Below are 14,773 nucleotides of genomic sequence, written 5' to 3'. Positions count from 1 at the left end.
AAACATATGAATTTAAATGTATTGTTCTTGTCAGTAAACCAAACTTTTAATTTTATGTTATTTACTATCAGAATAAAACAAAAATTCTAGTTTATAAATATGTATTAAAACATAACTGTATTATATAATGTTTATTATAACATAGCCTTTAAGAGCGAATCACCACTAATGTACATGATTTTTTTTTTAAAGTAAAAGTGATTCTGTTACATACATGAATAAGTTTCACTTATCAGTATTCTTATGCTAAGAAGGTTAGAAATTTCTGCAGAGAAGTAAGCTCAGGGTTTTAAAATTAAACAAGTAAATACATTTCTGTAGTTTATGTTTACAGTGTGATGTAGTTAGGTATTAATAGCATTAAAATACTAACTTTCAAAATAAGATATTATGGCCTGGCGTGGTGGCTCGCACCTATAATTCTAGCACTTTGGGAGGCTGAGACGGGAAGATTGCTTGAACTCAGAACTTCAAGTCCAGCCTGGGCAACATAGTGAGACCTTATCTCTACAAATAATAAACAAAATTAATTGGGTGGGGTGGCATGCACCTGTGGTCCCAGATACTTGGAAGACTGAGGCGGGAGGAGCCCTTGAGCCTAGAAGGTCGAGGCTTCAGTGAGCTGTGATCGCACCACTGCACTCCAGACCAGGCAACAGAGTGAGACCCTGTCTCAAATACACACACACACACACACACACACACACACACAATACCTTTCAGACACTTAGGTTTTAATATGTAGAGTTGAATACTTTTGGACCTACTGATTTCTATAAGAGGTTTTTAAATAATATTATACTAAGGTACTATGTAAAATAGTGAATGCTAAACAGTCATCTGTAAGTTACTATAAGTAAACTTGAGGGTATCATACTATACAAGTGTTTCATTGTTTTTAGATGCTAACTGTTACTTTAGAATTCTTTAGTAGTTTTAGTTCAGGAAGTCCAATGATTAAAGCATACCTATAAGCTGATGTATTTATACAGAATACACTGTTAAAATGTCTTTACTTTCAGAAGGAATTTTGAGCAAGGATCATAAATGTAACAAATCTAAATCTAAGGATATCATATTTCTATTGTGATAATGGTTCTACTTTTAGAATAGAATTGAAATTCAGTTTATACTTAGAGATAAGCCAGTGTAATCGTTTATAAATGGTTTTACTTTTTGTTTTCTCATCTGTAGATTTGTGTTCGCTATTTTCAAACATGTGGTAATGTTCATGTTTTGAAGCCAAATTATGTGTGTTTCTTTGGTTATCCTTCATTCAAGTATAGTCATCCACATCACTTCCTGAAAACAACTGCTGGTAAGTATGATTTCAAAATAACACGTATAAAATAATGTTTTGTACCTCATTCAGTAATATTTTTTAGTACTTGATTGAGACTTTTTAAACTAAAAAAAAGTTGACTCTGTATTTCTAGCCGGGCCCTTCCCATCTCCCCACATTTTCCCAATTCTCACTTTCTTTTTTCTCATCCCTCTTTTTTACATACTTTCCTTAACACCGGTACCCCTTTTTAAAAGAAAAATTTTTTTAGAGACAGGATCTCACTCTGTTGCCCAGGTTGGAGTGCAGTGGTGCAATCACAGCTCACTATAACCTGAAATCCTGGGCTCAAGTGATCCTCCTGCCTCAGCTTCTTAAAGAGCTGGGATTGCAGGCATTAACTTATCTCACCCAGCACTTGTGTCTTTATAATGTTGGGAATGGGTTGTGTTGGGCCATCTATTTATCATCTGGCTCATCTAAGTGCAATAGTCAGCATTGATATGACTTTCTCAGTCAAGGTAAATTGTTGACAATAGAAGTATCTTTGTGTTGTTGTACATATTGTGGTATTGTTTGTTGAAGGAAGCACTTAATCTATCATGTGAACATGGTGTGATGAAACCAGCCTGATTTAGTCCTAAACAGAAAGTTCCCTGACTTTTACCATTTATTTACCTTTTCCCCAGCTTTTTCTACCCTCTGTAAAGAACTTGAAGGATTAAGTATTAGATTTGGCAAGGGCATAAGAGCTGTTTTTTTTCCTGATGTTCTATTTAGAACCCTGGTAAAGAACCCTAGACTTTTGTTACACCATTAAGTTTTTGACAGATACATGGGAGCTTAGTTCGTGCTGGCAATGAAAAATGGGGGAATTCCAGGCAGACTCCAAGTCAGGCTTTCCATGCTGTTTTTTTTTTGTTGTTTTTTTTTTGTTTGTTTGTTTTGAGGCAGGATCTCACTCTGTCTGCACTCAGGCTGGAGTGCAGTGGCACAATCATAGCTCACTGTAACCTCAAACTCATGGGCTCAAATGATCCTCCTGCCTCAACCTCCTGAGTAGCTGGGACTACAGGAGTGCATCACTACACCTGGCTACTTCGTTTATTTATCAGGGTGTTGTCACAGTGTCCAGGCTGGTCTAAAACTCCTGGATTCAAGAGATCCTCCCGCCTCTGCCTCTCGAAGTGCCATGATTACAGGCATGAGCCCTGTACCCAGCCTTCCATGCCTTTTCTTTCTTTCTTTTCTTTTTTTTTTTTTGAGACAGGGTCTCGCCTCTCAAAGTGATGGGATTACAGGTGTGAGCCACTGTTCCCAGTCATCTTCCATGCTTTTTCTATGTCATCCTGCACTGTAGCCTAAGATATGTAAACTTTACCTTCACTACTTTTACAAACATTTCCATTTTTTAAAGTTGATCTTTTTTTGTTACTTCCCGGAGAAAATAGAGGTCATTCAAGTAAATACTTCAACTTCCTGGTCCAGTCTGTAAACACTTACGAGCTTTGGGTTCCTGGATACACCAGTTCCAGGCTACTTGGATTCCAGGTCTACAAATTACTAGCGGTGCAACTTCGAGCAAGTTTCACCATCTGGGAAATGGGAGTAATCATGGTATTTAGCTAATTGTATTCTTGTGAGAATTCATTCGTTCAACAATAATATTTATTGATCACCTGTGTTCCAAGGCACTGCTCTAGGTGCTTGGTATATATCGGTACACAAAACAAAGATCCTTATACTTGGGTGGATTAAATAAATTAGAATATGTAAAATATTTACATATTCTAATACTGCTTAGGTATACTAATACTGCTTACGTATGCTAATACTGCTTACATATACTAATACTGCTTTCTCTGGACACTTATTAAGGTTCCTCTTCTTCTGCTTCTGTTTTAAACTTCAGTTTCTCATAGAATCCCATCCTTTGCCCTCTCTTCTTGTACTACGTCTACACACATGCCTTCAACTCTCACCTCATTGAACACTTCCGAATCTGTAGCTGTAACTCAGATCTCTCACCAACTGCTAACAAAACATCTCCATTCCAATGTCCCCAAAACTCAGTCTTCTACAAATCTCTTTTCCTTCTGATATTTCCTAACTCAGTAAATCATTAAGCTAGACTAGCCTAGCTTAACCATTGATGTGAGACCCTGTCTATACAAAAAAATTTAGAAAGTCAGCTGAGCATGTTGGTCCACACCTGTAGTCCCAGCTACTCAGGAGTCTGAGGTAGGAGGATCACCTGAGCCCCAGAGGTTGAGGCCGCAGTGAGCTGTGATCATGCCACTGCCGTCCAGCCTGGGCAACAGAGTTAGACCATGTCAAAGAGAAGAGAAGGGAAGGGAAGAGAAGAGAAGGAAGGAAAGAGGGAGACGGAGAGGGATGGGGAGGGAAAGGGAGGGAGAAAGGGGAGAGGGAGGGAGGCAGGGAGGGAGGGAGGGAGGGAAGGAAGGAAGGAAGGAAGGAGAGGGGAGGGGAGGGGAAACAAAAGAAAAAAAAAGAGAAGGAGGAGGAGGAAGGGAAGGGAAGGGATGGGATCAGGAGGGAAGGGGAGGGGAGGGAAGCTAGAAACCTAGAGTCATCGGGAGGGAGGGACGAAGGGAGGAAAGGAAGGAAGGAAGGAAAAGGGAGGGAGGGAGGGAAGGGAGGGAAGGAAGGAAGGAAGGGAGGAAGCAAGGAAGGAAGGAAAGAAGGAAACCTAGAGTCATCCTGACTCTAGTCTCACATCAGATTGATTATCAAAACCTATTAATTTTACATCTTACATATTTCTTAAATCTGCCTTCGTTTCAAACAGCTTTGAAAAGTATATAAATATATAAATCACATACTTCTGTGCTGGGCAGAGTGGCTCACACCTGTAATCCCAGCACTTTGGGAAGCTGAGGCAGGAGGCTTGCTTGAGGCCAGGAGTTCGAGACCAGCCTGGGCCACAAAAAAGTGAGATCTCATCTCTACAAAAAATTTTTAAAAATTACTTGGGTGTGGTGGTATGCACTTGTAGTCAACTGCTAGTCCTAGCTGAGGTGGGAGGATCACTTGAGCCCAGGAACTTGAAGTTATCATGGGCTGATTGTGCCACTGCACTCCAGCCTGGGCAACAGAGTGAGACCCTGTCTCTAAAAAAATAATAAATTAATAAATTCTATACTTCTGCTTCTTACCTGAAGTAGCCTCCTGCTTCCCCTGCCTTGTTTTGCCTCTGCCACCCACTCCCTGACCCCTTCTACCACACTCCTGCCAGAGATTTTTTTTTTCTAAAATTATAGACCTCCTAAAGTTGCCGATCTGATATTATAAATAGGATTCCATATCAGTTAATTATTGCTGAATAACAAACAATCCCACAACTTAGTGGCTTAAAGCAACAAGGACTGATCATTTCTCAGGATTCCATGGGTTGGCTGGGTGATTTCCTTGCTGGTTACGCCCGGGCTCCCTCATATGGCTGTATTTGACTAGAGGATCATTTGGGCTGGAAGATCCAAGATGGTCTCTGTCATGTGTCTGACAATTCATGCTGGGTTTCAGAAGGGGCCCCTCATGTCTCCTTTTCCTGATGTCTCATCCTCCAGTAGACTAGATCAACTTCCTTCCATGAGGATTTTAGGGCAGCATTCCAAAAGGGAGAAGGGAGAAGCTGTGTGGACTTTTGAGGCCTAGCCTCACGAACCTGCACACTTCACTTCTGTTATATTCTATTTGTCAAAGCAAGTCACAGCCCAGCACAGATTTAAGAACTGGTAAAATAGACTCCACCTCCTGATGGGAACAGCTGTAAAGAATTTATGACCACGTTAACTTACCACTGGGTCCTGATCACCTTTAGGATGAAGTTCAAATATTTTAGCATGGTGCACAAAGTCTTTCAAATCTGGGCTGATTTCTTGCCATATACTGTATCTTTGGCTATAGAGAACTGTTTGTTCTTTAACCTTGCCATAAACCATCACATTTTCATGCTCTTGCTGTTCCTTGCATATTGCTTTGTATAGAGGTGCCATAGTGTATTTTCTTGTTTTTGTGTTACTTAGATTGATTTCCAGTTCGTCATTATGACCCTATAGTAACCATTTTTTAGCAAGTGGAATTACTTATGGAATCAAGAATGTTGATTAAAAAAAAATTTTTTTAAATGCTTTTGATTCTTAATGCTAAACCATTCAGAAAGTTGCCAGGTTATACTCCAATTAGCAAGCTGTGAGAGGACCCAACTTGCTAGAGAGGAAGTAAGAGGTACCTAATACCTCCATAACCAAAATGTATTTTTTAGTTTTTATTACCAATTTAACTCCCCATATTTAAGAAAATTTTACAATCCTAATTAATTTGTTATATGTTTTATAAGCAAATATGGTTAACAGCAGTCTAAAGATACAGGAGCATTCCTGAATAGGTTCAGAGCCATTTGTTAACCTGGAAAAGTGGGAGGGTCCATACATGCTTTCAAATGACCAGAAATACTTTTCTCTTTTGAGAATAATTACTATACAGTATCACTGGCATCTAAGTATTACAAAGAGGGTATAGAAGCTGGGTGTGGTGGGTGGTCCCAGCTTCCTCAGGAGATGGAGGGAGGAGGATTGCTTGAGCCCAGGAGTTTGAGGCTGTAGTATGCATTTATGCACCTGTGAATGTCCTCTGTACTCCAGCCTGGGGAACATAGTGAGACTCTGTCTCTAAAAAAGGAGGGATGGGTAGAAATTTGAAAAGGGGTAAAAAATGGGAAGAGGAAAGAGACGACTTAGGGATAAGTTGGCAGAACATAAGTTTGGACAAACAAGTTTCCATCAAGTTTGCTAGATATAGAACTGCCTGATTTTTAGCCATTAAGAATGAGAAAGAATAGTTATATAAATTCAAAAGAAATCTGTTCATGTTACTATAGTTTTATAACTTAAAACAAGGATATCTAGCTGGGTTTCTCTTTGTATATCTTTGTTCTATTTTCTATTCATTATATTGTTTCAAAATTTAATTAATTTGTTAGTGGGGCCTTTTATAGCCCTATAACAGACCATTTTGGAAGTTGGAAAATGTAAGTTCTGTGGCAGTGCCAGGAGGTCTGTGTTGTAAAATAATTTATTTAAATCTCTGATGGTTATGAATAATAGTTATGCTCTTAAAAATTATAAAATGCTGTTTTTTCTGTCTTGTAAGATGGAAGTATTTCTGCCTCTGCCTGAGAACATTCTCTGATTTTAGATGTGAAAGTATATATTAGTAATATGTTACATACTTAATGAGATCGTTTCTCATTTGTCTTTGAAGCTCTCCGTGGACAGGTTGTTCAGTTCAAGCTCTCAGACATTGGAGAAGGGATTAGAGAAGTAACTGTTAAAGAATGGTAAGTGAATCTGAAAAAATCTCTTAAGTAAATTTAAAAATAATTTGAGTAAAAATAACTATTTTTATTTTTATTTATTTAATGGATAGTTGGAATCTAAATTGAGAAACATCTTTATAAACACATAATGCATTTTTAAAAGCAATAAGGTAGAATTACCTTGTGTTGATGATATAGTGGTGAAGGAATTTGTCATGCATCAAGGTACTTTATTCAATGTGATTTAAAACTGTCAGGTAGTCTGAGCTCTCTTCACTGTACTGAAAATGACTTTAGTAAGAATGTATGTTTGACTTACCATTACCTGATACAGTTTACTTGCATGTTTAGAAGAGATGAAAATATTTTACCAAAAATCACGAATTGAAAAATAAATTTTGAAACATTGAAAAATTATCCAAAAAAGGGCCTGAAAGAAACAAAACCCTTTCATCCTCTACCCCATTTCTTTATTTCACCTTCTGGAAAAATAGAAACACCTCTGGGTACCGAACTCAGTTTTAGAGGTTGTTAGAAGTGGCAGTTAAGATGAGAAATAGATTACTTCCCACCTTAGATTTACACCATTAAAGATCCTTTTAAGAATCTGGTTCAACCACCTGAACATTCTTTTCTTGTTATTTACTTATTTTTTACTTCTTTACTTTAAACATTCTTTACTTTAAACATTCTTTACTTACTGTTATTGCTTTGTAAGTTAGAAGAGAACTGTAATAACATAAACATACCTTACGGTTATGTCTCTGTTGGCATTGTGGGATTATGGAAATAGCAATGGACTTCAAATCATAAGAGTCTGATCTTGAAACTTATTAGCTGTCCTACCTGTGACTCACTTGGTCTCTTAATGTGTCATATGTGGATAACAGTACTTGCTCTGCCAACCTCTGGAGCATTGAAAGGATCAAAATAATGTCATGTATAAGAAATGCATTTGATAATACCTTCTTTTCGAGACCAAGACAGTAGTAAAAAATCTTTATAGAATTTTTTTTTTTTTGGTAGAGATGGGGTCTTACTATGTTGACCATGCTGGTCTTGAACTCTTGGCCTCAAGTGATCTTCCCACCTGGGCCTTCCAAAGTGTTGGGATTACAGGCATGAGCCACTGCACCCAGCTTTTTTTGATTGTTTTAAAAAACCATTTCTTAATTTCTACCTCTTATTCTGTACACCCATATGCTTAGTATAGGGCTTACGGCTCTTAGAAGGGGAAATTATTTTATTCCTAATAAAATTCTTAAAACTCTTTTAATGAGAAACTAATCATTTGATTAGTTTTTCAGAAGTTCTTTAAGAAATATTAATAGCTTTCTTGAATTCTGTTTTTTTTTTTCCCTAACTTAATATTGTAAAAAGTAAAGTAGAGGTTCCTCTTCAAAGACGTTCTTCCTCATTTAATTAGGAATAAATAGTAACTTCTCTAAGAAGCAAAATTTATTCAAAGACCTGTGCTAACATTCTTAAATATCTGCTAGCCGTGATAAGGAAATCGATGTACTTTCTGTTCTTAGCTCCTACAATTTAGCCTAAATATTTGCCCTGGCATGCTTATACTGGCCCAAGCAAGCATTAGGTCATAGCCTGTTCCTCTTCCTTATTTGAAGGTGTTTTTACCTTTCTCAGCATTCCACAAGTTACTTCCTCCTTCCTTTGTTCTCCTCTACCTTTGCCTCTTTTAAAAAGTTCTAAGTTGCTAGCCAATCAGGACAAATACAGAATGTGAGGTCCCGTTCCAGCCAGTGGAAACCCCGGACACAGCAGTAGGTTGGATGTATCAGGTTATAAATGACCCTGTCTTCTTTGTTCGGTGTACTCTTGTAGCAAAACTGCTGTTGAATGTACTCTTTCTGCCGGAAGTAAAAATGGCCTTGCTGAGTAAATTAAATTTATGTTCAAGTGCTATTTCTTTACAGCACTGAGGAACAAGCATTTCAAACAATATCCATAAATAATTTAAGGAAAAAATACATATTGTGTTGCACTTGAAATGCTAAAGGGCAGAATTCTAGTCTATAAAATGGAGCCTGAGAATAGAAATTTGAATATGTAAGGAAGCATAATTTAGCAGAAAGAGTGTGGTTTTGGGTAAGGTAAAATAAAACCTCATTTATTCTTAGAATTTGTGAGAGCAAATGTATGGAAAAAGAAAAAACTACTTAAATTTCACAAATCCTTTGATAAACTTCTAAAACAAGTTTAGATGTTATATGTTCTTTTGTCTTAAAGTCTATTTGATAGTATAGCCACTCTAGCTTGCTTGCTTTCTCTTTTTTTTTTTTTTTGAGAGACAGGGTCTTGCTTTGTAGCCCAGGCTGGTCTCAAACTCCTGAGATTACAGGCTAGCCATCACACCTGGCCTTGTGTGACATACCTTTTTCGATCCTTTTACTTTTTACCATTTGTGTTCTTGAATTTAAATTATATTTCTTAGCATATAGTTGGAGCATTTTTTTAGAATCTATTCTGCCAATCTTTGCCTTTTTATTGGAGTATGTAAACATTTTAGTGTATATTTTAAAGTTATTTTCTTTGTGGTTGCCCTGAGGATTACAATTAACATGTTAATTTAAAACACTATAATTTGGATTAGTAGAAACTTAATGGAATACAAAGACTTTGCTCCAATATAGCTCTATCGCCTCTTCCTTCCTTTTGCTATTTGTCATATGTATTCCTGTTTTCCTTTTTTAGAATTATTATTCCATTAGCCCAGCATGGTGGCACAGGCCTGTAGTGCCAGCTACTTGGGAGGCTGAGGTGAGAGGATGGCTTGAGCCCAGGATGCAGAGGTTGCAGTGAGCCGAGATCACATCACTGCACTCCAGTCTGGGCAACAGAGCAAGATCCTGTCTCAAAAAACAAAACAAAACAAATAATTATCACTCCATATTGAAAGTATTCCATTTTTAAACATCATAAAGCACATCAACACAGTTTTATAAGTATTGCTTTAATGTGGTTGTCTTGTAAATCAGATAGGATGTTTTTTAAAATTACAAACAAAAAGTTACAAATAAAACAAAATACAGATGTGGCCAGGTGTGGTGGCTCATGCCTGTTATCCCAACACTTTGGGGGTCCAAGATGGGAGTACTGCTTGAGGCCAGGAGTTCCAGACTAGCCGGGGCAACATAGCAAGACCCTGTCTCTACCAACAACAACCACCCAGATGCTCCTTGACTTATGATGGGGATAAGTCATAAACCCATCAAAACTAAAATGTCTTAAGTTGAAAATGTTTAGCCTAGCCTACCTTAAACATGCTTAGAACACGTACCTTAGCCCACATTTGGGCAAAGTCATCTAATACAAAGTCTATTTTATAAAGAACCATTGAATATCTTTTGCAGTTTATTGAATACTGAAAATGAAAAACAGAAGGGTTGTATGGGTGCTCAAATTACTGTTTCTACTGAAGGCATATTGTTTTTACACCATCATAAAGTTGAAAAATTATAAAAGTCAGAGACCATCTGTAGTGCCAGTTTTCCAGGGATTTTGCTTTTTGTGGTGATCCAAACCTAGTATTCCCCTTACAGTGGCTGCGAGGCTGCTGATTTGGCTCCTGCTGTGCTAGGGAAAGGAGGATGGAAATTGGGCAAGTTAAAATACTACAAAACTCAGCCATTTTTCCTGAATACATCCTTCTTAGTTGTTGCAAGCCTTTTTTCTAATTTCCAAAATTCTGAAAAAATAGATTTTTAACAACTTTTGTCACTGTGCTTGTTGTTCATATGGAAGAGCAGATTTCCAGAAGTCTTTAATCCATCATTCTGGAAGTGAAAGTATGTGCTTTTAAACCTGGTTTCTATGTCATGGGTGCTGTTTTATCATAGGCTGAGGACTGGTTAGGATAGGAAGACAAGAAGCAAGAATGACAACAATTATCTGTTGCTGGCAATAAGTCAGAAATAAGTGCTAGAGACATTAAGAATGCCATTAGAATCAAAATTAGATGTATTATTTCAGGTTTGGTCCCATTCCTCCTGTTTTGTTTGCTAAGACTCTCTAGAAAAGCCTGTAAAGTATACCTAAAATGATTATGGGGTTAGAAGGACTTTATATAAGAACAGGCTAAAATAATTTTAGAAAGAAAGACTGGGAGAACTCCTATCTAAAATTCACGAAATTACAAAGGATATGTATTGAGGACATCAATTTTTAAACTTGCTTCTGGAAGTATTGGGCATCCCGTAAAGTTTGGAAAAGGGTAATATAAGACAATAGAAGGAAATACCACTTTAAAAATGTATTTTTAGAACTTATTTTTCTAATAAATGGGTCAGACAGAAAACTTGAGAGTTTAATTAAATTTTTGGATTATAGACTATGGATTGCTTGAAATTTTTTTGAGTATTTCTTGCAGATACATTGAAGAGACTCTGGAAGTCATTATAGTCTTCTCTGAAACATTTCTTAGTACACCATCTGAAAGTAAATGCTAGGCTAGATGAATACTGATCTAACTCAGCATGGCATTTACATCCTTAATATGATCTGTACTTATGATTGTTTATGTAAAAGTGTCTCCTTTCTTTTTCTTTTAGGTATGTAAAAGAAGGAGATACAGTGTCTCAGTTTGATAGCATCTGTGAAGTTCAAAGTGATAAAGCTTCTGTTACCATCACTAGTCGTTATGATGGAGTCATTAAAAAACTCTATTATAATCTAGACGATATTGCCTATGTGGGGAAGCCATTAGTAGACATAGAAACGGAAGCTTTAAAAGGTATTGTAAGTCTGTTCATCTATTTTACCAAATTGATTATTGGTCTTTTTTTGTCATTGGGTCCCAATTAAAAGTGATCTTTGTTTTTTATTTTTTGTTTTTTTCTATTCCTATTTATTTTTGGCTCTTGGGGAAATGTAATCTTTTCAGTGTGAAAAAAGGCAACAAGTTCAGCACAAAATAGAAATCTGGATTATAGGATAAGACAAAACCAAAGGTGGGGGGAAAAAAGGCAATAGCAAAAGGAAGAGATGAGATGTTGCAAAAAAGGTGGAGGATGTCCCATCCTTTCTCCTCTGGGGAATGACTCAAACATTCAGGTGGCGTTATGCACTGTTCCACATAAGTCAGTGATGTTACTCCTTTTGGAGGGGTAAGAAGGTTGGGGATGGACTTTTAATAACTTACAGGATTTGAGTTGGAGTTTTAGAAGCCCAAATCAGGAAAATTGAAAAGGTTCTCTGTGAGTCATGATTATCTTTTGGCCAGTTGCCATGTTAAAAATGTGTACAGTAACACTTCATTTACCTGAAGACCTGCCTTCTGGAGACCTTAGTGTTCAAAGAGGCAACAAGCTCTCTCAGTAATTAAAGATTCAGGCTATAAATACTGGCCACTAAGAACAAAAATTGGAGTATCTAAAGATGAAATCTAACATAATGGATTGCTCTGTTTGCCACTGATACAAAAAAAAAAAAAGCACTCTTGTTGGGGATGGTTATAAACTTTTTCAAGAGAAGTTGAAGAGAAAAGTAGGAAAATTAAAATGAAAGCAAAGATACCAACATTTAGAAGAAGCAACAACCATGGGACTTAAGTGGTAGATGTCCTGTCAGAAGGTAATTCATCATGAGAATGTTACAGAGGAAAGCTAAAACAGTTGGCAGTCCCAGTGGTAGTAGGCAGCTGGCTGGCTAACTCAGAAGTTCCTTACAGCACTATTGTGGTATACCGAAGTTTTATCATCTAGGAATCAGTTTTGATACTAGGGGCTGCAAGAACAATAGGTTCTGTGACAGAACTCCTAGGCCAGCATTCCCACCGTGGAAGTGCTGAGATAAGATACCTCAGTGTAATTCAGAAGTCTAGAAGGAGTAATTGAATTACAGTGACCGGCTGACACTTAGTTCTGCAGTCTGTAGAACAATAACTAATATTACAATCTTTTTTTTTCCAGAATCACATCGTATAATTTATAAAATTTTTTTACATTTATTATTCTGTGAAGTATTCCAGTTTAGCAGATGAAGAAACTAAACCCAACTGGAAAGGTTGGACAGGCTGGGCTCGGTGGCTCACACCTGTAATCCCAGCACTTTGGGAGGCTGAGGCGGGTGGATCACAAGGTCAAGAAATCAAGATCGTCCTGGCCAGCGTGGTGAAACCCTGTCTCTACTAAAAATACAAAAATTAGCCTGGCATGGTGTTGTGTGCCTGTAGTCCCAGCTACTCGGGAGGCTGAGGCAGGAGAATCGCTTGAACTGGGAGGCGCAGGTTGCAGTAAGCCGAGATCATGCCACTGCACTCCAGCCTGGCGACAGAGCAAGACTCCATCTCTTTAAAAAAAAAAAGGAAAAAAAAAAAGAAAGGTTGGACAATTTGCAAAATGGTTGGTGACAGGACCAAAGTTAGAACTTAGATGTCCTGAGTCCTTGTCCAGAATATTTTCTACTATGACATGTTGCCTCTAAAAGCTAGAATATGATTTATTGAAGGCTTCCTACTACTTTTTATTATTATAAAAGCTGGAGGGGTGCATTGCAGAAAGTTATAAAATACAGAAAACCAAAACAACAAGAAAAATCATAATGTTCACAAATCACACTCAATACATTTGTGTATATCATTCCAGACATTTTTCTAGGTCATATGTGTACATGTAGGTATTTTTTTAACCAAAATAATATATTGTATATGCTATAGTCCAATCTGTTTGCTTTGTTCATCTATGTTTTCATGACAGTACATTTCAATTTTATTTTTTTGTTTGTTTGAGACGGAGTCTTGCCGTGTCGCCCAGGCTGGAGTACAGTGGTGTGATCTCGGCTCACTGCAACCTCCACCTCCCAGGTTCAAGCGACTCTCCCATCTCAGCCTCCTGAGTAACTGGGACTACAAGTGTACGCCACTGTGCCTGGCTAATATTTGTATTTTTTTATAGAGATGGGGTTTCACCATATTGGCCAGGCTGGTCTTGAACTCCTGACTGCAAGTGATCTGCTGGCCGCAGCCTCCTAAAGTGCTGGAATTACAGGCATGAGCCACCACAATTGGCCTATTTCCATTTTATATGATCGACAGACCATATGTAGATTTCCTGAATTATCCCCCAAATGTCCTTGATATTTCAATTGATTTTTTTAAAACTAGGATCCAATATAGGCCCATACATTGTACCTAGTTGTTATATCTCTTAAGTTTCTTTTAGTCTAGTTTATCCTCTTCTACTTTTGTTTCATGACACTTATTTGAAGAGATTGCCTTTGTTTTGCAGAATGTCAGACTTTTTGGATTTGTCTTGTTGCATTGTAGTGTTATTTAACTTGTTCCTCTAGTCCTTATATTTCCTATAAGCTGGAAGTAAGTTTTAAAGGCTGAATTCAGGCTGGGCTCAGTGACTCACACCTGTAATTCCAGCACTTTGGGAGACCAGGGTGGGTGAATCACTTGAGGTCAGGAGATTGAGACCAATGTCTACTAAAAATACAAAAATTAGCTGGATGTGGTGGCACATGCCTGTAATCTCACTTACTCGGGAGGCTGAGACAGGAGATTTGCTTGAACCCTGGAGGCAGAGGTTGTGGTGAGCCAAGATTGTGCCACTGCACCAGCCTGGGCAACAGAGCGAGACTCTTATCTCAAAAACAAACAAACAAACAAAAGAAAAAACAAAAACAAAACAAAACAAAAAATAAATAAAATTAAAAAATAAAGGCTGAATTCAAGTTAAATATTTTGGGTGGAACACATCATAGATCATGTTGTGTACTTCATGTTGCTTCACATCAGGATACACTTAACATCTGATGACTGCCATAGTGATGCTAAGTTTAAACACTGAACTAGGATAATGATACCCCCTACCCCTCTATTGTAGAGTTGTGTTTTCCCCTTTTATAACCAGAAAATTATGTATGTAGTGTTAGCTTTGACACTAAATAAGTAGGTTCGAATATCATTTGAGATCCTTCCTAAGTCAATAATTGCTTTAGTGGTTGTAGAATGATGATTTTGGGATTCTGTCATTCCTTTAACATTATTAGCTGGCATTCTTCTGTCAAGTGGACCTTTCTCCTGTATCGGGGGGCTATCTGTGTTGGGGCTACCTGTATGCTAACTGTATGAAATACAGTTCCTATGAAATACAGTTCTTACTAGAAAGAAAATAAATGCTTAATTC

At 37.5% G+C, this 14,773-nt stretch overlaps 1 protein-coding gene across 7 annotated transcripts in view; it reads left to right on the top strand.

Annotated features, from left to right (window-relative positions):
- Nucleotides 1-14,773, top strand: part of DBT (dihydrolipoamide branched chain transacylase E2) — an 86,069-nt gene that overhangs the window by 23,385 nt on the left and 47,911 nt on the right. For all 7 annotated transcript variants that reach the window (XM_031651165.1, XM_021921216.2, XM_021921214.2 and 4 more), the window contains 3 exons: nucleotides 1,195-1,318; nucleotides 6,566-6,641; nucleotides 11,192-11,373. In XM_031651165.1, coding sequence (XP_031507025.1) covers nucleotides 1,195-1,318; nucleotides 6,566-6,641; nucleotides 11,192-11,373 — 382 coding nt within the window. The remainder of the gene's footprint in view (nucleotides 1-1,194; nucleotides 1,319-6,565; nucleotides 6,642-11,191; nucleotides 11,374-14,773) is intronic.

The sequence above is a fragment of the Papio anubis genome, chromosome 1 (assembly GCF_008728515.1).
Source record: "Papio anubis isolate 15944 chromosome 1, Panubis1.0, whole genome shotgun sequence".
Lineage (NCBI taxonomy): Eukaryota > Metazoa > Chordata > Mammalia > Primates > Cercopithecidae > Papio > Papio anubis.
This window is presented reverse-complemented; position numbering and strand designations above follow the sequence as displayed.